At 43.2% G+C, this 26,909-nt stretch overlaps 1 protein-coding gene across 1 annotated transcript; it reads left to right on the forward strand.

Annotated features, from left to right (window-relative positions):
* Window positions 1-489: 489 nt before the first annotated feature.
* Window positions 490-25,559, forward strand: SLC5A8 (solute carrier family 5 member 8). The gene is made up of 15 exons (XM_009974207.3): window positions 490-1,152; window positions 3,285-3,350; window positions 7,328-7,379; window positions 8,965-9,032; window positions 9,739-9,893; window positions 11,288-11,428; window positions 15,407-15,536; window positions 17,116-17,204; window positions 17,618-17,730; window positions 19,047-19,114; window positions 19,416-19,502; window positions 20,492-20,685; window positions 21,932-22,035; window positions 23,746-23,831; window positions 25,353-25,559. The coding sequence occupies exons 1-15, from the start codon at window positions 820-822 to the stop codon at window positions 25,482-25,484; spliced, it is 1,818 nt and encodes a 605-aa protein (XP_009972509.3). The 5' UTR covers window positions 490-819; the 3' UTR covers window positions 25,485-25,559.
* Window positions 25,560-26,909: the final 1,350 nt, after the last annotated feature.

Here is a 26,909-nt window from a genome sequence, read left to right on the forward strand (position 1 = left end):
GCAGGTAGTGGAGCTTACCCATCGCATAACTGCAGGTGTTCAGCAACTCGCCTTGGCAAGTCTGCTGATACCTCTCTGATTCAGTAAGTTATCTCCCTGATTGCTCAACCCATAGAAATGTATATATTAAACCATATTTTCACCTTCTTCATTTGGGGAGATGGTGGCATCTGCTAACGAAGAAGGGTGAGAAATAATGAAGAAGCGTAGGGTGAATTGTCTTTCCTCCAAAAACCTCGGACCGTGACCCAGGTTTGTGGTGTAACCCCGTTCAGGAGGGGCTCTGCAGTGGGGGCACCCCGCCGGGGCCCGGAGGCGTGGGGCGGGCGGCAATAGCCCGGGATGGCCCGGCCGGGGCCGCGCCGCCGGGGTCGCCGCCCCTTCCCGCTCCGCGGGGGCGCTCACCGCCGCGGGGAGGAGCGGGCACCGGGACCGTATAAGGCCCGCCCGCCGTCCCGGCTCTGGCACTCGCACTGCCGCTCCCCGGAGGCACACGGGCGGAGACCTGCGCGGAGCTCACCGCGCCGCACCGCACCGCACCGCGCCTGCCCCGGCGGGGCGCACCGCACCGCTCCGCTCCGCACCTGTCCCGACAGGGCGCACCGCACCGCACCGCTCCGCACCTGTCCCGACAGGGCGCACCGCACCGCTCCGCGGCTGCCCAGCTGGGCGCACGGTACCGCGGTACCCCCGCGAAGTCCCGTCCCCAGCCCCTTTCCTCCCGCGCCGGCTGCTCCGCGCCGGCCCTGCGGGGGCAGGAGCTGCCCCTTCTGATTTTGGGGCACATCCCTGGCGCCGAGGGTGAGTCCCTCCGATAGCATGGGGCGCTTCACCGTCTGGGACTATGTGGTCTTCGCGGCCATGCTGGTGATCTCGGCCATCATCGGGGTCTACTACGCCTTCGTGGGAGGGGGGCAGAAGACATCTAAGGACTTCCTCATGGGGGGCCGCAGCATGACGGCCCTCCCTGTCGCACTGTCGCTCACTGCCAGCTTCATGTCAGCTGTCACCGTGCTGGGCACCCCTGCTGAGATTTATCGCTATGGTGCCATCTTCTGCATCTTCGCCATCACCTATGGCCTGGTGGTGCTGTGCAGCGCTGAGATTTTCCTGCCTGTCTTCTACAAGCTGGGCATTACCAGCACCTACGAGGTAAGGTGGAGTGGAAGAAGCCTTTTCACAGCCTTCAGGGAGCTGGGGGCTTCTCATGCCTGCTTTCTACATGTCTGTCCTCAGTCTCTGCTCCCAAGTCCCTCTGCATTCTGTGCTGCCCCATATCTCCACACTCCCAAGAGCAGGCTGCAACGTGCTCTGTCCCCAGGTCTGCCCACACTGCCTCCGCAGAGAGGAGATGCTCAACCCTGCTGTCTTGGCTCGGGAGCTGTGCATTGTGCCACATTTGTTGCTTCACTCCAGATACTCAGTTCAGCAGGTGGATTAATCCTCATGCAGCTCGGATGGTGACATGTGGTTAATGATGTGTAATTAATATACCAAGAGCAGAGTGCAAGAGCGTCTAACATAGGAACCAAAGTTGTCCCATCACACTCCCCCCATATAGGTTTCTAAGCTTAGGTGCAGCCACAAAAGTCCCCTCTGGCAGATTTTATATTTGTGCTGTTCCTAGAGATTTGGGGGAGACACCCTTTCTACCCAAGGCTGTTCACACTGGTGAATGTCTTCTCCATCATGCTTGCACAGGGAGGTCAGTGAGTGCTCTGTGTCTGAGAGAGTTTTCTTACTCCCACCGAAATATGACTGAGCTGGTCTTCAGCTCAACATGTAAGTTAAACCTGTAGCTAGAAGCGCAGAGACATATGAAGTAGTGGGACAATCACAGGTCAAGTCTGAGTGTTTTGGGGTGAGGAAGCATCTGGTCAGGACTTTCTTCTGATTTAGAAGGTCTGTGCAACTTGTTTATCTTCCTGCATGGAGATAGATCTTAGCTGTATATTTGGAGGCAAATTGCTCTTTCCACAGGGAGCATTGGGAAAGGGGCATCAGTGCAGGTGAAAGTCCTTGGCTAGCTACTTTGGTCTTTGGCATTTTATTACACTTAACAGGGGTGTTGCAACACTGGAGGCTGAAAACAAGGTTTCTGTTGGTAGATTTAGATAAGAAATCACCAACAGAAATCTCTGGTGGCTTCCAGTGTGTTTTAAACTACTAATCTTTGGACTGTCAGTTATGTTGATACTTTAAAAAGGGCTCTTTTAAATAAAGACTTAAAATTATGACTGGAAATTCACTGATAATCTTGGGGTTAAATCAGAATAATGCACCTATAAAAGATATATCTTCTGTTTGTGGACAGAGTTCAGAGATTAAACAACTTTTTGTGTCTGTCCAGAGGTTCAGTACTGCTTCCTTGCATGGACATGCTCACAGAATGCATTTTAAATGCTCGATTCACAAGTGAGCACTTTGAGACACTTCAGTGTTTGTCTGTGTCAGTTGAATGGATTGTCAGGGAAAGGAGATCCCTTTTGTACAACCACACACCCTAGAGGGTTGTTGGGACAGATGGTGGGAAGAAATCCGCCCTACAGCATGACAAACTCATTCAGAGTGCTGTCCCAGGCTAGACAGAAAAGTGAGGGTTCCTCTTTTGCAAAAGGCTAGATTTCCATTTACCAGTAGAATACAATGAACTGCTTTGGGCAGTGCAGAAGGTGAGGTTACCACGGGAGGAAGCCACTGACCACTGAGAACCTTCTGCCCTCTCTTGCAGCACTTCAGATGGACACACATAATGCCAGAGTTTCCAAATCGATTAAGGCTTAGGAATAGCTGTAATGTTTTCTTTTTCTTTTTGATTTCACAACACAAGTGGTTTCTGTTGTTTGCTGTGAACCTTTAGGTTTCCCTGTGTGGAGTCAAGAGTTAGACTCAATGATCCTTGTGAGTCCCTTCCAACTCAGGATATTCAGTGATTCTGTGATAATATGTGCTGGTCTTTGCTAGGTCACGGTGCACAGCTCCTTGGCTATTGAGTGCTCTAAGGAAGCTGAGTAGCACCAGTTTCCATTCTGCAGATGCCGTCATACACTGACTAGCATATGTCTACTTCACTTGCTTGTCTGTTATTACTCAGTGGTGAAGTCTGTAAAGAAATATCAAATCAAGTTGAAAGATATCAATCAAGGCGATCCTAGGAGTTTTGGTCATTCATGAAAATGCAAAAATGACACTGTGCCCTTTCTGTATTGCTCATCGCTTCGCTCTAGTCCTATCAGTAGTGCTAAATTTCAATATAAACATTTGGTTTTTATTCTCTTTTGCAGTATTTAGAGCTTCGATTTAATAAATACCTGCGCCTCTGTGGAACGGTCCTCTTCATTATACAAACGGCAAGTAAACCTCAAAGCTGTTCTGTGGTCCTTGTGGCCATTAGGATTCTTCATCTTAGTGTAACTGGCTGTTTTCTCTGAATGGTTGATGAGGTTACCACAGTGCATGGGTGGTTGGGAGTGGGGGAAACAAAGCTCTTTCTGCTCCAAAGCAGTGAGGTGGGGTGCAGATGCTGGGCTACCTGCCCCTTGGGTCCCTGTGTGCATTGTTGAGCACTCAGAGCAGTCACTTGGCATCAGCACCGTGCCAAGAGACAAACGACCCTTCTCTGCAGGGTAGCAGTGTGAAGAGCAGTCATTCGCCTGCCTGCTGGAGAAACCCACAATGGGTTCAAAATGTAAACATGCCCCAATTATCTACAGCGGCAGTTTTTCATCCTCTGGTGCATGGGTTCTCGGGGTCTGACTAATTCTCAAGGGTCTGTGAAAGGTGAGAAAACAAGCTGTCAGAAGCTGACGCTTCCTGCACAAGGGTTTGCACCACCACCGTTGGGAAAAATCTGAGTGTCTGCAAACGGAGAAGTAGCAAATTACTGCCTTGGGGAATGTTAAACTAAAGCAGTCCCTGAAATTATTCTTGGTGCAGTTTGCTGTATCCAGCCCATTCAGGAGTAAGTATGAGACCACAGCTTTTAAATGTACAGTGAGCATGTTCCAAATGTACCAGAAACAAAAATATATCCTTTTCACAATTTTGAAGGGTTTTTTTGACTGTTTTGGGAATTCAAAGCAAGAATGAATATACAGTCAGAAAGCTTCTCAAAGTTCCATGTTTTCGTTTTGCCAATTTTTGTATTTTTAAGACAGAGCAGGAGTTACAGGGCAATCGTATTTGCACCAATAAGATGGGGGTCAATGCAGTGCTGATTACTTACTTGAACAATGCTGCTTTGCTGGCATTTATAGATACACAAGCCCATAGGAAAAGTAGAATGCTAGCATGTGTGAATCCTGACACTGTTTCACCAGCAAATATGAAGACATCACAGTTGCATAAATTGGAATAAACCAAGCATAATCTCGCGAAGACCAGAAAAAGAATTCTATACAACCTAAATATGATCTCTAGGAAATTAACTAAAGATCTATAGGTGTCTTTCTGTGCTAAGCACTAACAACTTAACCTGAATATTGAAAAGAGTAAGGAAAGGAAACCCCTGAGGTTTTTAATGATATAATTTTAACTGTTCTGTGCATATTGGCAGGTGTTCAAAAGAAGAAGAAGAAAAAAAAGGATATGTAGTAATACAACCCGAAAAACTACTGAAGAAGTGGAAAGACTGTACCATCAGTCCACTTTTAATTTACACAAAAATGTGATCACACTGGTGACAAATTTTAATTTCTGGTGGTTCAGAGCTTCTAGCACTTGTTTGCTGCATATGAAAAAGCCACTATCTCATGCTGAATCCCTGATTTAGCAGACTTGGAGAGATATGGGTTTGACTGAATGACTATTAGATGGATAAGGAATTGGCTGGATGGTTGCATCCCAAGAGTTGCAGTCAACAGCTAAATGTCCTAATGGAAACCAGTAATGAGTGGTGTCCTCCAAGGGTCTGCACTGGGACCAATACTGTTTAAGACCTTCATTAATGACCTAGATAGTGGGAATGAGTTTACCCTCAGCAAGTTCATGAGTGACACCAAGCTGTGTGGTGCAGCTGATTCCCTAGAGGGAAGGGATGCCATCCAGAGGTACTTTTACAGGCTTGAGGAGCAGGCCCGTGTAAACCTCATGGAGTTCAACAGGGCCAAGTCCAAGGTCCTACACCTGAGTCAAGGTAATCCACAATATCAGTACAGACTGGGGGATGAACTGATTGAAAGCAGCCCTGCAGAGAAGGCCCTGGGGATATTGGTGGATGAAAAACTGGGCATGAGTTGGCAGTGTGCACTCGCAGCTCAGAAAACCAGTTGTATCCTGGGCTGCATCAAAAGAAGTATGGCCAGCAGGTCGAAGGAGGTGATTCTCCCCCTCTACTCCACTCTTGTGAGACCCCAGTTGGAGTCCTGCATCTAGATCTGAGGTTGCTAGCACAAGAAAGACATGGACCTGTTGGGGTGGGTCCAGAAAAGTGCCACAAAAATTGTTAGAGGCCTGGAACACCTCTCCGATGAGGAATAACTGAGAGAGTTGGGGTTGTTCAACCTGGAGAAGAGAAGGCTCCAGGGAGACCTTATTACAGCTTTTCAGTACTTAAAGGGAGCTTATGAAGAAGGTGAAGAGAGACTTTTTACCAAGGCCTGTAGTGACAGGACAAGGGGTAATGGTCTAACACTAAAAGAGGGTAGATTTAGGTTGGATATAAGGAAAAAAATGTTTCCAAGGGTGGTGGGACACTGGAACAGGTTGCCTAGAGAAGTTGTGGATGCCCCATCCCTGGACGTGTTCAAAGTCAGGTTGGATGGGGCTTTGAGCAACCTGATCTAGTGGAAGATGTCCCTGCCCATGGCAGGGGAGTTGGACTAGATGATCTTTAAAGGACCCTTCCCACCCAAACCATTCTGTGATTCAGCAGCACATGCTGACAGTCACCGTGTGGACAGCAATTCAAACATTGACCGGGCTTGACAAGTGTCAGTAGTTGGCTGTGAAGAGATGCTGCTAGTTCTGAGGAGATATTCACCAGTGACTGGTCAGGACTGGCAGCTTTCTCGGCATACAAGCTATGTGTGAAAACCTGTAGAGGGCTCATGGCACCAATAGAAACACACATGCACATACATAAGTGGGGAGCAGTACACAGGTAGGAATAACTGTTTCCCCAGTGGTCCCACCATCCTTGCTGGCATGGTCCTGTAGTAGGTGTGCAGCAAGGGGCCGGGGCAATCTGGTCACATTGGGTGAAGCAGCCTCTCCATACTAATTTCCTCACACAGCTGGATTATCACTCATTCCAGTTACCTCTTGGCTCTCTCCCCAGTGTAGCCACTGGGCGTGTGGCAGAGCTCTGCCACGGGGACTGGATTTGACCTGCTCAAAAGCCACGGAGAGTAACCCGACAATTAACCATTCTGCTCTGGTTTACCACCTGTGCCTAGGGCAGCTCCACACTCGTGGGAAGGGCAAAGGCTTCTTGAATGCTGGATGACACCTGATTCTGCTGCTTTTCCATGCCCAAGTCCATCTCCTGTAAATCAGGGAGTTGGATGAGTTCAGTCATGGAAAGCTGATGCAAGTCAGCTCAGGACCCGACTGTGATTTAGATCCTTTGAATCAAGACCACTGACCTTCATAGAAATCATCTGCACATTGAAAGGTGTATTTCCCTGAACCGTGTCACAGCTGAACTTGTCCTAGTAGTACAAGACAGTAATAACAGTGGCAAAAAAAGCAAACAGGATTTCAAAACATACGCAAAGAGATTGTAGAGGATATCAGTGTGTGAATCCCATTGTGCCCACAAAAGTGGATAGAGTAGCTCCTTGATTTGTCTATACTATATTTGGTGAAAATACAAATCTTCTGATAATCGTGCATGGCTTCACCTTGCAGGAGTGTAATTCCTTGTAATGCTATCCATAATGACTAACTAATGCTGTATCTTTTGTTCTTACTCACATGCATTGTAGTTGCATACTGAAAGGCATATTGATCCCAAGACTGAGAAAATAAATTACAATGGATTCCTTGGCAAACCATGTGTAAACCTCATAGACTTCCTTTTTCTCTTGTTTCTGCCATATGATTGCAGTTTTAAAGCGATAAAATAAGTTAATTATAAAAGCCAGGAGAAGCTGAAGAGGGATTTGGTATTTAAGAGTCCCTGGTATTTGTTTTAAGAACACGATGCTGTAAGACTGCAATGCTGATTAGTCTCAGACATTCGTCTTCTAACGGCTAGAATTATTTCTCAACAGTTAAGAATTCAGTAAATATAGACTGCATAAATACTTGAAAATGAATCATCTCAGCTACCACCTTTCCAGGAACTTACATTTATTTTGATCTTATATCGGTTTTCTTCTTCTAGACTTTATACACTGGCATTGTCATTTATGCTCCAGCTTTAGCACTAAATCAAGGTAAGATGAGTATATTGCAACTGTTCTTCTACTGTTATAATTTTTTCTGCATAGAGTACTGACATGATTTCTTTTTTTGGTAATGCACACCTAAAAATACAGCTCAAGGCCTGACTGTGAAGTCTTCTAAAATTTCTGTTGATCCTGGTGGGAACTCTGATAGAAGGCCTCCCATATGTAATCCTAGTCCCTTAATCCCTACCTGTAATGAATTAAAGAAGAGGCTTGAGGGGAAAATCTGCTCTCATTTACTCTACATCTCATGCAATATCCTTAGGTAATGGCTACAGTCAGAAAAGTTGAGAAGACTTAAGTAAATTTTGAAGGCAACGCAGAAACTAACACACATTTAACTCCTCTGGTTAAGTGCTCTTCTTCAAGAGGAGAGTGAGGCAAAAATTCTGTAAATATGATTTGGTACTGCCTGGAACTGTTTAAATAAGCCTCATTTTGCCAGGAAAGACAAATCAACAGCAAAGAGATCTTCAATTTAAGATGTTTGTGGTGGTGTCCGCAGAATGACATATATCCATTTTCTACTTCAAAATGACTCTTTGCTTTGAAAATGAGCCATATTTATTTTTAAAGGGGAAAAAAGATTTTATGTGGAGCCAAATGAAACTTTTAATCTGACACAATTAATTTGTCCGCTTGGCAAGAAAAGGCAATAACAAAATGCAAATTAAAAAATGAGTTATTTTGGCTAGAATGAAAATCACAATTTTTCTGTTGATTGGGGGTTTCTTTGGGTTGTTCACTGAACAAAAAGGAAGAAAAAAATCCAACACTGTCTGCACTGGTCTCCTCCAGTGTGTAAGTCCCACAGGTTTTATGTCCTTGATGTTTATATTTGCCCTGCAAATACATGCTAAACTAAGCTATGACCCAGCTAGCTCCCCACTAGAAGCAATGTTTTTCATTAGTTTTGTTGCAGTGTTTCTCCTCATTAGCCTGAGCTATCTCTTGGGGAGCCCTCAAGTACTCCCCTGGCAGCACGTGAGCATGCCAAGGTGGGGCAGTGACAGCCTGTATGCCAACCACAGCACAGTGCTGTCTGATGTAGACATACTATCATGTTTCCCTAAAAGAAAGAAGAATAAATAAAAGCCTTTTAGTCTGACACATTTCTTCCAGACCGTGCTTGAACCACCTTGCTTCTGTGGTGTATCCCTCCCTGTGCTGTTTACTTGCTTAAATCCCTGACTAAGGACTCTGTGGGACTGCCCAGGTGCTTCAGGGAAGGACATATATTTTAAAACCTTCCTGAATTGGGGCCTACAAACGTATTGGACGTGTTGTTTGGCAGCATTCACATTAAAGACAAATAGCTTCTTCGATCCTGAAATATATCAAACTTCTTAACAGTCTCCAACATCCATAACAGCTGTTTCATTTTTAGAACTGGTTAGGGTGAATCCCCTGGTTTAGACACACTAATCTTTTCATTGCCATTTTTACCTTCTACTTTTGCATTCAACTTATTTCTAGTTTTTTTTTAACCACCAGATCAGGGGGTGAAAAATCCACCTTCACTTTTTTGTGCCCAATGCCTCATTCACACTGGTGCCATTTCCCTCTTTTTCAGTCACTGGCTTCGACTTGTGGGGTGCAGTGGTGGCGACCGGTGTGGTCTGCACTTTCTACTGCACACTGGTACGTGGGCCCGTTGGCTGGGAAAAATCTCTGTTCCTTTCACCATTCACATCAAATATGGAATTTATTGAAAAGTAGTCTAATAACTGGGTTACCTCAAGGGAGTACATTTCACAGTGTAACTGTAGCCATAGGGCCATATTCACCCAGTGACTTCTCTGGATGCAAAGGTAGCGACTACGTGATTCACACCTTTTCTGTTTTGATACATATAAACTTCTGTTGTTGCTGAAAGAACAGCAAAAAGGTAGATTTCCCTTCCTAAAAATCCTTCTGTGACTTTTCTTCTAATCTAGTAGGGTTTAGCTGTGCAATTTGTCAAGGACCTGCTTACTGCAATTGAATAGAGCCACTGAAAATAGCAAGTGCCACATGAACAGATTGGTCTTTAGTGTTAATTGACCAAGTGCCTAGAAATTATTCAAGGGAACCTCGGTGACAAATTTCTTTGTATATGTTAGATTAAATAATGCTTATTTTTATTCACATGAATGGTGTGCCTTCTGGAGTTAGTGGTACTGCATATATATATAAGATGAGCACTGTCTGCCAGTTTATCTTTTGATACAAACTTCTGAATCAGGTTATGTGATCAAGGAAATACTGGATTAAAGTATGAGTAGGGCCAAAGTAAATTCTAGTGCCCTTCAAAAAAAGGTCAGGATGCTGCCCTGCTGTATTCTGATACATGCTGTTCCTCATACAGGGCGGTCTGAAGGCAGTGGTGTGGACAGATGTTTTCCAGGTTGGAATCATGGTTGCTGGATTTTCGTCCGTGATTATACGAGCTGTGGTGGTTCAGGAGGGAATTGGACGCATTGTAAATGATTCCTACTATGGAGGAAGATTGAACTTCTGGGAGTGAGTTTGTACTTGCAGATGATGTGCCCCTTTATTCCTACAAATAGAGCCCATGTGACTAACCGTGAAATTAAATTGCTACTGAAGGAGGAGGAGGGGAGGAGTTGTGACCCAATTTTTATATAGTTTTAAACAAGCTTACCTATTTTGAGAAATATTTATTAGGTTTTATACCATGAAAAAAACCTGAAGAGAGTAAAACATTTCTACTTTGTCAAGTGGATGTTTTAAAGATACATTTTGGATTCCACTGATAGTGAATGGTGAATAGGAGAGGACAATCGTATTTATACAATTTGCAGACAGCTGATTTGGCATTTCAGCTACTGAACCAAAACAGCTGAGAAAATAATAGTTGTTGTCTAATCTGAAAACAAGAAATGTTTTTCTTTTCCCTGAAAGAAAAGTTAGAAGTAGTTTTAATAGTATTTTACCCTCCATTATTGTAACCAATCAGAGCCTAAAAATATAATTTTGCAAGGTCAAGAATATTAATTCTGACAATGTTGAATCAAAAAACTCTTTAAGTTAAAAAAAAAAGTTATTGTACTTTTGATGAATAGGTGATTTCTCTGAGAAAGTTCACCCAGTGCTATTGAAAGTTTAGTGTGACAAGCATTACCTTTTGTCCTTTTGTCTGTCAGTTCACAATATTGCTCAGGTTGTTCTATGAAATTCTACATCAAGTTCTTCAGTAAATAATTCATCTGTGGGTATATTTTTTCTTCTCATGAAGAGTAATTTTTTTCGGTCTGGCTGATTTGCAGTGGTTATACTGCATTGCTTCTTCCCCCAGTCATAGAGTTCACAGACGGAAAAAGAAAAGGAATAAAGGCATGTAATAGGTTAAATAATGTTACACTGTTCACCAAGATAAACATAATTTATTGCTATATTAAATAGTGATTAAAAAGTATTATTTTTGGCCATCTAAAATATGTTATTCACTTAGAGCTAAACCAGCAAAATGTTTTACAGAGCTCTATTCACAAAGGCTGGGTGTGCAAGCACACCTTTATATTGGTGTTAGACTGATGTCCATCTAGATAAGCAGGCATATTAGACTTTTTACTGGAGCGTCATTTCATCACAACCATAAGAGGCATCGTACAGCTTTCCTTAAGACTGTAGTTTATAGACAAATAAATTAGTAAAACTTTACCTTTGGACAGATCAGAGTGTTTCACTGGATCAGGATTTCAACTCTGAGTTTTAAAATTTGCTTTCTGTGACGTCACGTAATGTTGAAGTATCTGAACATTCAAAATCTGCCCAAATTAAGAGAGTTTGTATGAGAACAAGTATGGGGAGATTTTTTTTCCTAGGCGTTAAGGTCTTATAATGAGAAGATTTCCATATTCTGAATTTGTTTTCTCTTTTCCCTCTCTTTATAGCTTTAATCCCAATCCTTTGCAAAGGCATACCTTCTGGACGATAGTTATAGGTGGGACTTTCACATGGACTGGCATTTATGGGGTCAACCAGTCTCAAGTACAGAGATACATTGCATGCAAAAGCAGATTCCACGCAAAAATGTAAGTCTGAATACAGTAACTCTTAATGTCTGAATTTAGCAGTGGCTGTTCTTTATAAGGGAGATTTTATTTTTAAAGGAATAGTTTTTTGTCTATATAAACCCCATTTGTAAAAGGTAACAAATTTTGCTTTCTGTTTTGTGGACCAGATAGAAGACAAATCAGCAGAATAAGTACTGGTATTTGAATTACATATAATTGCTGTAACATTGAACTTTGTGCCAGAATGTTTCACTGTGCCAATATTCTTGCATACAAATAGCTGCATTAAGTTTATATGCAACCTAAATACCAAATAATATAGTACTTGTGCTGAAGCCATATCAAGAAGGCATCCTGAATTGCTACTCTACTAAACCTAAATCATTGTGTGGGAATTTTACATAAATAAAGACTTAAAGATTTTTCCATACCTATGAGTACAGGCATGAGAAAAATGCAGAAATGTTTTATTCAGTGATAAAATTGCCAATGAATCGTATATTTTGTGTTCATAATAATCATCACTTTTTTTTTAGGAATTCACTATGGAAACTGGCAGAGAGTTCTGTTTTCCTTGAATTTAAACATTTCTGATTGGAGTATATTTACTAACTCTATTATCTTACCTTTATCTTCAGTACTGTTCCATTAGTTCACAGCTCAGGATTTAAGAATTATTAGTGAGCTCATAAAGTCCACTTATAGGAGAAATATATAAATGCACATCATAACTGTAGTCCCTGTAAATTCTATAATACAGTGATATACAGAGAAGGAGTTTTATGAAGTCTTTCACTTCATAAAGTTAGCAAAATACCCGCAAAATCATGCACAGTTTAGAACTGAAATATTTTGGTTATGGCAATAAAGAAAATCTACTTTTCAGCCATTTACACTGCAGAGAGGAATGAGCCAATGCTCGTCATCAGCCTCATCTCCAGCGTACAGTGCCATATCTCCAACACACCACATGGCTTTACTGTGATCTCTGGCGCATGGCTGCGTTCCAGGTTCTCGGCACTCTGCAGAGGCAGGAGGTACATCCCACGGCTGTAATGCTGCCTGGCATGATTGCGTACAGAAAAACAGCTGCATATGTTCTGCCAGATTTGTGTGCCAGTGAGGCTGTTCTTCCTGAGGACCTGCTCTGCTTAGGGCTGTGGTCCTCTCTCGCACCCTCCCTACCCTCTTTGTAAGGAGGGACACCTCCAGGGCATCCCAGAAGCAGAGTGTGGCCAAGGGGAATCTGGCAGCTTCTGAGCTGTTGCTGCAGCTTTGACCAGGGCTGGAGTCTATCTGGTCCTGGAAGGGCTTTGATGGGATTTATAGCTCATACCCTATTAGCGGTGGCACAACCTTAATCAGTAGAGTCCTCTCCTGCTGGCATGGGTGGTTGGACTTCATGACATCTTGCCTCGCTTGTGTGGGCTATTTCCCCTGCATGGAGAAATCATTTTGTATAATGGTTGCAGCTTGTTATACCTATAAACACTGCCATTCTGTGGTGACTATCTAGTTCATTTGCAAATTTAATTAGACACATCTGGCAAGTCACATTGGTGGCCTGCACCTCTTATTGCCATTTAACCTGTACACAGATGTGTAAAATGTCATCAGGGCAAAGTACTAGGGTTTTGTACTCCTGTGGCATTTACTATAAGGCTTTATAAGAGACAGCACAATAATACATCAGGGCTGAGAAAATATTTTTTTCACAGATCCCAACGTACAGTTTTTGGGAAGACCTTTAACAGTGGCACAAGAGTAAGAATTTTCTCAGGCTTTGGGAAAGGATTTCACCCCATTCAAGAAAAACACCAGTAGGTAGGAGCACATGCTAGCATCCTCAAAGAGTAACTAAGCAAATTCAACATAATGCTAATATATGAATGATAACAGGCACTCAGAACAGGAGATACACACTTTTGCAAAAACATGGGCTACTAACCCATTTTTCTCTACTTTCCTTTCAAGGTCATAATCTGTCATGTTTCAGTGCTGAAATCTTATAGCCGAAATAAACAACTGAAAATAAGCCTTGCGCAGTCACAGTGCCTACTTCACCCAAACTCCACCCTATGTTACTCACCCAGAATTAATGGGAACACCTCTGTCCAACAGTGCTACAATTATTATACGCCAGTACTTACTCATAGGGTGTACCATGAGCTGGGATGTAAATCAGAAGGAAAAAAAAAAGCTTTATTTTCACTGTCAAACACTGACTCAGTTTAAAAATAGGAATTGCCAGACTCAGACAAACAATTTGTTTTGCTTCCATGTGTTTCTCTTGACTTTCTAATCTTTACTACAGGCTCTAGGCTAATACCGCTATTACATCTGTTCAAAAGAGTTGGATTGATTTAACTCATTGGTTACATTTTGTAGTAAATTAGATTCTGACTGCTTTATATCAAGGTAGATTATGCCAATGTAGGAACAGCTTCAGCTAAATGGATGCAAGACATCCAACCAATATATAAGCATCTATAAGAAGACTACATTTTTACTAAATTAGTCTAGAGAGAAATTTCAAGTGCTTCTGGTTCTGTCTTTAGACCCTCCCTAATTGCAAATACAAAACATAAATACAGTTTCCTCTACCATGTGTAAATCAGCTTTTATTTATATAGGTCTTTTTTAAGAGTTTACATTGTGCTTGCCAGTAATTTTTCTGTGGTATAAAACTGATAGTCAACTACTTGATCTATGTTATGCCTTTCTGAAATGCCCATTTTAATGCCTAAAAAGGCCTATGAAGTTAGGTGCACTTCTTCATTCATCCTGATAGTCCTCTAGAGCAGTCCAAAGGCTGGTACCCCTTACCTTCTTGAGAACTAAAAGAACTAAAAGTCCTCCTGAAGCATTGTAAGCATGGATATATTTGCACAGAAACCAAAGGTCCTCCCAGCAGAGGTCTTAGCAGTTGGCACAGGGCCAGGGTATGTGATCTGTCAGGCAGTTAAATCTCTATCAGCAGATGGTACACAGATAACCAGGAGGGCAACTGCTGGAAAAGAACGCTGTTTTTCAAGGCCAGGCTCCCTGTGGGTGTTGTTTTCTTGAACTGACCACCCTAGGTGAGAAGAACTTTGTGACCCAGGAGTCATCAAAAGCTGAGAAACATTTGAGAACAGATAGTTAGATGGAAGGGAAAAGCCCTCACTGAGCAAGGAGAACAATTTTTTTTTTTTCACTGCCAATAGGGGCTGCCTGTTGCGTGTGGCAAAAGTAGCAATGCCTGATGAAAACACATTTCTGTTCTCAGCGTTAGCAGAAGGTCCCATCGGGACGTGGGGAGGCGATGGGGTTACTGGACCATACCAGGCTTCAAGTTGTTTAGTCACTAAAGTGGAAGCCCTGAGGTCAGTGGCGACCCAAGCCCCTGCTCTCTGGATGTGGCAGCTGCAGATGGCTTCAGACCAGATCCCACATCCCAGTGCCTCATTGCTACCTCCCACAGAGACTGTCCCAGGAGGAAATGGGGGATTTGTTGTTTTACAAGCGCAACTCCAGCATTGTGTAAGAGTGGCACTGCAGCTCTAGAGGCAAAGGAATGTTGGTGCTGACTAAAAGGTACCCCACACTTTGATCTGGGACACCCTGCCTTACAAATCTGTCTGGGGTTTGTCTTTATCACGGGGTGTGGCAATGGGGGGGAAGATCATCTTTTTGCCAGCTGCCTGCAATGTAAAATTCATGCACGTGATGAAACGCGAGGATTGCCATATCGCTCCCATCATCTCCAGAGCAGACTTTGCCAGGGGATGGGCACTCAGACCGTACCACCAAAACCAGAAGTGTAATTCATTTATTTAAAAACGTGATCTCACGCCTGGTGAAATGCTGGCAGCTGTGTCATGACTCCCTTTCCAGTGGGCAGCCACCGACCAGAAGGTCTCTGTGGTGCTGGCGCAAATGCTTGTTCGCTTGGCCTCGGCGGGATCTTGTGGGGTGTTGAGCTCTAACATGGTGTTCCCGTGCGTGCTGGCGCAGGTCTCTCTACATCAACCTGGTGGGCCTCTGGGCGATACTGGCCTGCGCAGTGCTGTGTGGCCTGGCCCTCTACTCCATCTACAAGGACTGTGACCCATGGACGTCAAATCAGGTGTCGGCACTCGACCAGGTACAGCCCTGAGTTTCAGGGGAAGGTGGTGAGGGGACATCCTTCCTCTGCAGCCATAATAGCCAGCTGCAGGGTGGGTGGGGAGGAGAGCGGGGAGAGGGTTCAAGAGACAGGGGGTTGGAAAAAATGACATGCCCGAGTCCCGTATCACATGAGTCTGTAATGCTGAGGGATTAAGCTGAGACGGTGGTGGGAGGGAACACCCTGGAGAAAGCAGCAGGCCTGTCCTTGGCACTGCTCAGTCCCAGTGTCCCCCCAGCTGTCCCAGAGCTTCTGGTCTCTCAGCACCAGGTAAGGAGGGTGGCAGAGAGAGCAGCGATATGGAGAGTGATCAGTCCACCCACCTCTGCAGGTATTTGGGTTTTTCACCCAAAATGGGCCCAGGAGTGCCAGCATTGTATAAAACAGCAGCTCAGGGAGAAGTGAGGGGAAGAAGCTGCCACCGGGGATGGCTGAAACAGCGGAGCCTGTGTGAGTGACTGTGGGCCTGAGCGAGCTGCTTCAAATCACCCAACCTAATCTGCTCTGTGCCAAGGGAGGCGAAACCCTTCTCAGATTTGGAACATAATCACGCCCAAAGAATACACCTGGAAGAAGGCTACCAGTGGACAATTCTTCACTAGTAATGGTGCATTCTTCCCTCCTTTGGAGGAGAGCTGTGCAATGAAACCTTATTGTACCATGCTGTGGAGAAACCACCTTGTAACCGACAGCAGCCTCTCCCTAAATAGGCCCTGAGCAGCAGATTTACCTGAGGAACAAGAGCTCTGGGAATGCATAGACTGACCAGTCAAGGCCCAGGGAAATCATACAAGTCTTTTTTTTTTTTTTTTTATGTTTATGCCTGGGATAGTCATAGACACTGGATAACACTCCACAGACAATAGCTGGAAAGCCAGGAGAAGAGTGCAGACAACAGAGTACCTGAGGTAGAACCACCTGATCTTTAAGGGCAGAACAAAATTAGATGTGGAAAGCCAAGGTGGAAATCCAAAGGCAATTAAGTTTTTCCTGTCAGTCATATTCATATGGTGGAAACTGGAAGCAAGGCACTAAAAAGACCAACTTGTCTGTGAAAAAAATTGTTCACAAGAAGAAAATCTTAAAATTCCTCTCTTTCCAGCACTCAGCTATTTCAAAGCTCAATAAATGACACATAATAATAAGAAAATTATTCTCAGGTACCCTGAGGTTATTGAACAGTATCTAAAAACCTTTTAATGGAGTCAACAGCAGACATAAACATCTACTGTAGCACCCAAGCCCAACAGAGTGATGTACAATACAGACTACATGCTGCCCAGCACTACCTTCTTATACTGTCATCACTGGAAACCAAGCACGACAGCATGGCCATATGCTAACCTCCGCTAGGTGATCTAAACAGACTTCGCTGTTTCTCAAGTGGATGTTTTAGGATTGGTTTTCTCTGTAGAAAACCAATAAATAGTGCAAGGTGGGACTTTAAAATTAGAACAGCTGGGCAGAATGCCATTGAGAAGGCTATAACAAACATAACACAGTGACAAAAAGAAAAATTAGGGCAAGACAGTAATATTTCTTACTCTGAATTTTTCAGCTAATGCCATACCTAGTGCTGGATATTCTCCACGATTTTCCAGGAGTGCCAGGGCTTTTTGTGGCTAGTGCCTACAGTGGGACGTTAAGGTAATTTAATAGTTTGGAATCGAGTATCTGTCTTTTTTTTCTTTTTTTGTTAGAGCTAAAGCTGCATTTTTACTAGAACTGTTGCATTTAATTTCTTTAGCTAATTTTTGTTCTTCAAAAAAAGCACTATAGGATCTTTGATGATGCTGCTTGCAAATCCATAGTTTCCAACAGTGGTGCTCTGATGTCCTAGGACTCAAAGCTGTTTGGAGTTCCCTACTAGCAACGTGAAGAAATAGCTAGCCACGCATGATGTACAGCACTAACAAATTCTTCTCTCCATGTTTTTAAAGCCCCTCTGCTATAGGAATTTTAAAGTATTATAAATGGGTGGTTACACAAAGTAGCTACAGTTTGGGGGAACTTCCTACTGCTTCTAAGATGAAAAATTGTATAAATCTTGCCTTCTGTAGTACAGTGTCCTCCAGCATCAATGCTCTGGCTGCCGTGACTGTCGAAGACCTCATTAGGCCGTACTTCAAATCCCTCTCTGAAAAGAAGTTGTCATGGATTTCCATGGGGATGAGTATGTCTGGAAAATATCTTTTCCATCTTTGCTTTACAAAGTGAGGGCTTAATGCAGATCTCACTTATGGCAGTGTAAGTCAGGAGTAAGTGCATTCACACCAATAGAACTACACTGATACAGTACTTGAGGGAGACAAGATCAGCTGCATAGGCTTTACACAGACTGGAGGACAATCTATTTCAAGTGACCATGAGGAAAAAAGAAGCCATCTTTAATCAGGGAAGATGCACTACATCTGTATTCAATATTGATTCACAATACCACAAAGCCAAATGTCTCAGACTGAAACACCTGTTATTTTTCTTTCACCTGTCAAAAATGAGAAGCATAGGAAACAATTTTGTAACAAACCTTTTGAACTGAGTGATACATGAACAATAGCACTGTGTCTCAATAACATTCCAGAGAATGAGAAACTTCATGTTTTTTCTGATATACACGCAGACCTTCAGTCTGTTTAGCTCCAGTGTTTAATGCAGCTCAAAGAGGGTCAGACCTAGGCTGAGCAGATGGCTTCAATCTCTGAAGTGCAATTGCCATCTCTGCTAGTTGTACTGTCTGTGACCAGCTGCAGGTGTAGCCCAAGACAGTGTTTGCAGTAAGTGTGGAAAAAACACAGTCCCAACATGGTGTCATAGCCCATACCAGTAAGCACAGCAGACTGCTGGCAGGTGACAAGTATTAAATATTTTCACCTGAGAGCAGTTTCCTAAACCTTATTGCAGACAATGTTTATGCTAAAACTGTTGTTAGTCTTACCATGAGTTGCCTGCCATATCACATTAAACAGTGAGGTTAACCTATTGCTTGTGCAGTGAAACTCAACAGGGTAGCAAAAACAAATAAGCCAGTGTTATGGGTCCTGGGGAGAGACACTACATCCTGGTGACCTGGGGCGTTCTTTGTCATGGTGCCAGCTCCCAGTAATCTGCCAGCATTTACTTTCTTGCTCCAAAGACTTTAGACTGAGAAGCAGAAATCATTCACTCAAAATAAGAACTATGACACAGGAGATTAGATGAGAAATATGAACAATAGGTGTAGTATTGCCGCTATGACTAATCCATATGGCTGCCATTTAGAAACTAATCTTTAGTAATACACAGGAAGAAGATTTTGTCAAGTTTGCATGATCTCCTCTTAATGTAAACAGAAACCTGACCTTTTGGCCAATTCAGGCTCTCTTAGAAAAAACCCAGATGCTAGCAGATTTGCTTTGAAGATGTCAAGGGCCATGCTGGTCTAGATGGAAACATTTCCATTAGTGATTTTCAAATTTAGGCAGATTTAAACATTCTGCCTTTCTCACACAGGCCTGTTTTATGGAGGAGTCTGCATTGCGATGGCTGCACTGGCATCTCTCCTGGGAGCCTTGTTGCAGGTAGGTGTCAGACTGCTTTTTCATGCCCATGTTGAATTACCCAGAATGAATTATGTAAGAAAATAATTTCTGGATACCATTATGAGATTAGTTTTTATTCTTTGTTGGGTACTGGCCTTAAACAGCCCATGGCTTAGCCTCTGCTTTAAGCACCCATGTAACTATACCAAGTCCTGCCAGTTGAGTAAACACTCGTTAAAAGAACCTCATAATTTCCTTCTCAGTATCTTCCCTTCTTTCCATGCTGGAAGCTATAACTTTCTTGTACAGCACCTGATAGCAGATTCTCTTCCTTCCTCAGGCAGCGCTCAGCATTTTTGGCATGGTTGGTGGCCCCCTTTTAGGGCTGTTTGCCTTGGGAATCCTCTGCTCCTTTGCAAATGGAATTGTAAGTAGAAATTTAAAGTCCTGCTCATCCAAAATGCATTGATAATGTTGGGCATCCCCTTCTCCCCCCAGTAATTTTATGTTGGGCAGCAAAGGAGATGTCTTTGATACTTTCCATGAGGACATTTCCCTTTGCTCCCTTTCCTCCTTATCCTGAGGAAGTGATGAGTAGGGATTTATAGGAACTTGAATTTTCTTCCAATGAAGAGATTTACATGACCAGAGGGGGAAAATACCCATCTGAATACAAATGAAACTTTGTCAAGGATTTCTGCAAACCACAGTTTTAGAAGCAGGGAATAACACGTCTTGAACAACCAAGTAGACTCAGAAGATGCTGGCCCATCTGAGCAAAAGGGGGTCAGGCACATGCAGACTGAATTGGAGTGTTCTCAGGGTGCTTCAGTATCATGAAATTATAATTTATAGAAGAAAAAGTTATTCCATCAAAAAATGGATTTGTCAAACTTTGGGAATATGATCCATGGGTTGGTCTGACAGGATTGCTACTTGGTAAGGTTCACCAATCACCAACCTTTACTTCTTTGCAGTGGCAAATTTTATGTATATACTGGGGAAAAAAAAAGGTCACTAGCTGTCAACCAAAAAAAAATCCCACCCAGATGTAGAAGATACTTTTGCAAAAGCAGATCTCATGAGGAAAAGGAAAAATTCCTTCTGTATTTGTTCAAGGAGGGCCTCAAATAAAGCAATATTTTCCCATATACCATGCAGCCCGAAGATGTCCTTTGATTTTAAAGGCATAGTGGCAAAATAAAGAGAGGTATGCTCAGGAGCTGTGAGTACACTGTATTTCCCAAAAGAGGAATGAAGTAAACGCCCCAGCTCTCTCCAACTGTATATTTCATTTTTTTCTATAGAGTCTACAGTTTAGATTATCTTGACTGTTTCTTACTCATCTAGGTGTTATTTTTTTCAAATATCCTTTTGCTTTTCAGGTAAATACAAATTTCATTTTCTGTTTTGCAGGGTGCATTTGTGGGTCTTGTCAGTGGCTTTGTTATTTCTCTTTGGGTTGGAATTGGATCTCAGATTTATCCTCCACTCCCAGAGAGGACCAAGCTACTATATCTCTCAACTGCAGGCTGTAATATATCCTTAGGAAATTTGACATCAACAGAAAATCCATTAACAACCATCTTCAGCACACCAACTGCAGAGAGGTATACAAGTTCATCATGTGCAATCAACAAAGCATGTAGATGTTTTAAAGCAACACAGACATCTCCCTAACATTTGGGTTACTATAACTATCCCTCCCCAGTTTACCTACCAGGCTGTTCAAGATGAAGAAGTTTTTTCTGATTTTTTTTTTTTTCCCGTCAGAGTAAAGTTTGTCTAAATTATCCTAGAACAGAAGTCAAAGTGAATCTTCCTACTGATCTGAAAAGCTTCAGTTTAATATTTGAGTCTAAAGGCTTGGATATGACTTACTGGGAACCATAGTTTTAAGGAAAGCAAAACGTTAATAGTTATTGGATTAACTTCCATAGTCTTCACATTTATTAAAATAGTAGATAGTTAAAGGGCAATTTGCCAGTTTAACAGCTGCACCCACAACAGCTTGTCTGTGCAGAAATAGTTCTATTTAGGAAATTCAGAAGAGGGGATAATTCCTATAATGGGGAAAATTGAAGGGATTTTCTCCCTCTGCAATTACCCTCTGTCTTACTTTGGACAATCACAATTAAGTGTAACGCTTATGAATGACAATATAGGGAACTGCAGGAACAGAAAGAAGCTGAAGAAACACAGTTCTAGAGATTCCCAATCCTTACACCTTAGAGCCTTGTACAATCAACAGATACCCTGGTACACACATGGGTGCCCAACATCCAGTGTCATGTTTTACACCTCTCACATGAGGGGCCTTCAGCATTGCTCAGGGCTGCTGGGAAGCAACTGTTACAACAGAGCATATTGTCAGGGAAAACAAAATAAGGTATAACCAGAGGTGTAACATTGTTTCTGGTGCTATTGTTTCTGGCTGTTTAGAGCTGCACATGGCTGATTTCCTACTTTTTTTTTTTTTTTTTTTTTTTTTTGTATGTATCCCCTCCTTTAAATAACATGCCCCTCTTCTGAAGAAGTTAGTCCTTCATCTGGGTAACTGGAGTGCTCACCTTTGCACTAGATTCCTAGCAGAGACAGGACTGTCCTGTTTTACCTGCTCTGTCCCATCTGTTGCCTCACTGCACTGACCATTCTCCTCCTGTATGAAGGAACTTGTCCTGCAAATTTAAGAACAAATTTTCAGTGCACATTTTATTTTAAGAAGGAAGTTCAAGACTACCAGGTCGCTTGGTTCAGGAGTAACTCTGTATTCATATACTGTCTGGAAACAGACAACATTTTCAAGCTGCATGGAATAGGAAAGCAGAGATTAACACTTTTTCTGCTCTTTTTCAGGCCTGCCCTGGCGGACAACTGGTATTCCTTATCTTATCTCTACTTCAGCACACTTGGGACGCTTATCACAGTAGTTGTGGGAATAATTATCAGCCTCCTAACAGGTACTAGTTCCAGAGCTGTGATTGAATGTGTCTTACATCTCTTTCAAGCTAAGATGACCAGAGCACTGTCATTGCCACAGGAAGTGCCTGTGACCCTATTGCAAACATTGTGTACAGATTACCATCCTAAATCGAATTTCCTCCCCTCAGCCTTTCTGCCTCCCACTCTTGGTCTCTGCTCACAGCAAAAGTTACTTCACATTTCTGAGGAGAAAGAAGATTCAGCAGTCCTTTAAACTGAGGGGCAAAAAAAAAAAAAAAAAAAAAAAAAAAAGACATACGTCTTTCCTTTTTTTATTAGACAGCAGCAGGGGCTGAAGGTTAAAGGTTTGCCCTGAACATGGCAACAACTCCAAGCGAGGAGATACACCCATGCTTCTAGAGGACAAAAGCAGTTTTACTTTGAGTGAGTTCAGAGCACTCAAGGGTTATTGTCTGCACCTGTACAGCAGATGCTTTCCACCACATTTCCCAAGCACATACCCAAGAGCTGCAGACCCTGTTCATGGCTGTTTGCTTCTTTCCCAGTTTCTGTGTACTATTTGTGCAAGGAGCTAAAAGCAGCACCCCAGAGGTAAGAGTGGGGACTTCAGCTCCAGCCCACGACATCACTACTTTTGCATCTAAGTGAGATGTAAACTGCATCTGTCATGCATAGCAGAAATAGCACAAAAGCAGCTGCTCTCACAGCTTTCCAGTATGCCCAGCCAGATTCATATGAGAGCCCTTATCTTTGTGGCTATTAGATTTCAGACCCATTAGTCTGACCTACAACTCCCCCAGGACTATGAAACCCCAAACCCAGCAGACAAACTCACTTCCGTTAGCTTCCCTGTGCTTTGCAACTAATAAGCACAAGTTACACTTCTGCCATTTTCTTTTCTTCATTAATTTCTAGAGGATTTGGTCCCCACTTTCTTCCAATGATGAGCTCTTCCCATTGCTATAATGACGCTTGTTGACAAATTTTGCTTCTTACCAGGTTGGGATCAGGTCACCCACAGGCTATGAAACACACCATGAAAACTGGGTAACTCGGCAAATCCAGATAAGAACTCCTCATCCCAAGAACCATAAACCCCAAATAACTAACCCAACAACACTGTCACCATGCTTTTTGTGGAGCAAGATCCCATTGAAGACTCAGGTGGCAATCAGAGCTAATTCCCAGCACCTGCATCTCCTTTGTTTCCCACACACATTCCTACAAAACAATAGTTCATCTTCTGTGCCTTAAAAATGACCAAACATCCCATTAACCCACATCTTTGGGGCTGCCCTTAAAATTGCTGGTGACTCTGGAGACAGGAGTCTTGCTGAGAGGGAGCTAATGTCTGGGGCTCACGCTCCAGGGAAGCACTTGGTGCGACAGCTCCTGGGCTGTCAGTGTGGTCCCAGATATCACAGTATGGAATTCATCCTTTTCTGATGATTGTTTCAGTTTTTTTACCCAATAAGAAATCTGAGGAGGATTGAGGAAGCCCTGAGAAAGGGCAAAGGCATTTCAAATAGACCTTGAGGGATCATTTTATATTTTGAGAGGTGATGGGTATAAGTCATCATAAAGAAATCATCCCTAAGGCCTGTGATTGCTTGGTGGCTTTTGCTGCATGACTCTATCCTGCTCTTCTGGCCTGATGCCCATAGCTGGTCTCTAACATATCCTCTGCATGTGGAAACCTGGCTGATTGAAACCTCCCTATTTTGCAGGAGGACTAAAACAGAACACAGATAGTAAATTCCTGCTGACCAAGGAAGATTTCCTGTCCAACTTCTCACGGTCTAAATCTGAGACAGTAAGTGTAATTATGCATCTCCGATTTAAATCAATCTTTCCTCCTGGGGACAAAGGCAAACAGTACCTGGCTTATTTTTTCCCACCAGGATGAATAGCACCTGATACTGCCTGATATGACTGCTTTAAGGCAGTAGCAGAGCCCAGGGTGGGTAGGAGTAAAGTAGCTGGCATAGGCAGGGAAGCTACGTTTGGCCACAGCTTGACTTCAGTGAACAGCAGAGCAGCAGCTGAGACAAGGGACAGTTGTTCTTCAGGTTTCTGCCAAAATACTCCCTCACTAGTCTCTTGGAAGCTGGCCCAAGGCACACTTTGGTCTTAGAAAAGCTTCCTTTGTTTGTAAACATGTGTTCTCTAAAGTCTGGATTTTTTTTGCAATATTGGCTACTGTTTGAGAGAAAGCGTTTCTAGTCAATGTATCTGTTTCCTAGCTCCCTTCCTAAGACATAAGAAAAGGAGAGACATAACTCAGTAATAACATCCCCTAGAAGGGAGAATGTAGGGGAAATTTGTTTGTTTATTTGTTCTTTTTAATAAACTATAGATTGCTTTTCAATCAGTATCATCAGGATATTGGACATTCAAGCTCAGCTTTGTTCAGTGCTTTTTTAGAGCTGCAGTACAGGTAATGATCATATTTTTGAGATGGTTCACTTTGCAAAATGTTTTTTCTCCATGATAACAACTCCTTTTAGTATGATCTCATGTATTTCAGTTTCTGGATATGAACACCAGGGAGAGAAAGGGATTTTTACAATACTATTGTAATTCTGTTTGTCCATGTCAGGGCTGGAGACCAGCTATCCAGTTATTGTCATTCACTGTCTTTAATGGGCCAACACCTCTTTTCACTATCTGGGAATTTAATTCCTGAAGTCTTTTGGAAAAAAACAAAACAAAACAAAACAACAAAAAACACCCACATGGAAGCTAATGCCCACAGCCATACTATTTTATGCTCAGGGTCAGAAACAAGTGTCTGTCTGGTTACACAGCTAGGAACTGGGTGGCAAGTGGCTGGCATCACAAATAATGCAGAAAGTTGTTGAGGAAAAAAAATATCAGGGGGAGCCAGGTAACTTCCTGCACATGAAGAGCTCAACATCTCATTATGTTTAACAGAGATGGAACATAAAAGCAATGACGCATGCTAATCTGCTCTTTGTGTCAAAGATGGGTCAAGGACCAAGGGTTGGGAGGCAATAGATCAAGGACCTGGTGATGACAGATTGCTAGACATGAAAACAGCAATTAGAAATTTGCACACCCAAAAATACATTAGACACTTTGCAGGACAAGAACATTTTACACAACTAGTACCTTATGCAAGAAGAAACTTTCCATGCCCCTAGAAAAATACCAGCTCCTGCAGTGAATAACTATTTATCCTCTGTCAGCAACCAACATGTGTTTTCCTTCAAGGCATCCTGTATGTCAGGCATGACTCTGCTTGCATGCAGGTCAAAGAGCAGAAGACTGTTTCTTCCACTTCACAGTATGGCTTTTGTCTTTTGCTTTTTAGCCAGAGAAAGTGGAGGTGTTGAACTGGAAACCATTTATCGTGGCAGCCGAAGGAACTGACAACCCAGCTTTCAGCCACATTGAAATGGACGTTGCAAGCAATAAGAACAAAGTCAATGGCCTTCATATATGACATAGGGCCATGTCAGCCCACGAGGACAGTTTTGTTCATGTAAAGATCTGTTGACATTCCTGTGCTGAGTCACTCACCAGCCCTGCTGGGGTCATGGGCAGGCATCTGCTGAGCTTCGTGGCACTGTCACCCTTGCATGACCTTGACATTAGTCAAGAAGGGAATCAGGTCTTTCTTGCACTTCCTCACACTCTCTCTCACTCTGGATCTTGGTGACAGGGCTTAAGGCAATGTTTCTATGTGAAATATTTGCCTGATATTATTGAGCCTCCCGGAAAAATATGTATCTGTTTTTAATCTCAGTTTACTTTCAGAGTAAATTTTTTATTTGGCAAGAGCACTGTTCCCCCAGACACAGCTGTTTTTCTGGTTTGTTTTTTCCTTTTTTCTTTCAAGGCGTTGAAACTATAAAGAGATTGGGGCTACGGAACCTTATCAGATTGCAAGAAACAGTGGGTCTTTTTTTAGTACAGGAGGTGTATTTAGTGCCATCTGGTCCCTTTGTAGAACTGATCCTGAGAGCGTATTTATTTTGCTGGCTTTCTCGTATATTCTTGGGTTTTATTAAGCCACTTGTTCCGTTCCCTGGTTACCTGCATCTCCTCCTCTGTGCTCACTGCTGGAAGCTACAAGAGTGTCTTTGGTGATAGGTAGAGGCAAGAGTCAGTAATATCCTTCCCTTCACACCCTATCTCCTGCTTCAGAGCTGTCTTGCCCTTACAGAGCTGGTCTGCATGAAGGAAATGAGTTATTTGGACTTTTTATTCAATGCCGTATAGCAGAACCATGGTAGTCTTAGACTTCATGCCCAGCTGGCCTAGGACCACTCTTGCACTGGGCTGGGCATAGCACTGCAGAGATGTTAATGCAAGAGGAGGGCCCTCTGCTGTGTGGGGCAGGAGGGAGGGCGGCATCTGCAGTTGCCACTGCTGTTATCTGCAGAGCTGTGAGCTGAAAACTCACGTAGCCGTTTGTGTTCACACAGTCCCTACTCGGGGGATTCACATGCAGGGTTGGTCCAGATCAGGCAAGAGCACGTCACGTGTTTTGGCAGGCAGAGCCCACTGCGCGATCCGCCCGGCACGGGGAAGGGATCGCAGAGGATGTCATTTGGTGAAGGCGTCTCCAGGGCTGCAGGGCATGGGATAGCTTATCCGCTGGCTGGGCTGCCAAGAGAAGCTGGACAGCACATCCACTCCAGACCGTGCACTGTGCTGGTGGTTTGGGAGGGTGAAACCCCCCATGTCTTCCTTCTGTGTGCTTTTTGGTGCATCAGGGAACAGACTCTGACCCACTGTGCTGTTTTTGTGCTGCAGACTATTTGCTATGGCTATATGTGGGTGTTTAAAACACCTCTACAGAAGCAGAATCAAGTTGGAAAATAAAAGCCATTGCAGGAGAGTCGAGCTGTGAAGCTTATAAGGA

This window comes from Tyto alba, unplaced genomic scaffold (genome assembly GCF_018691265.1).
Source record: "Tyto alba isolate M040663 unplaced genomic scaffold, T.alba_DEE_v4.0 Super-Scaffold_2, whole genome shotgun sequence".
Classification (NCBI taxonomy): Eukaryota; Metazoa; Chordata; class Aves; order Strigiformes; family Tytonidae; genus Tyto; species Tyto alba.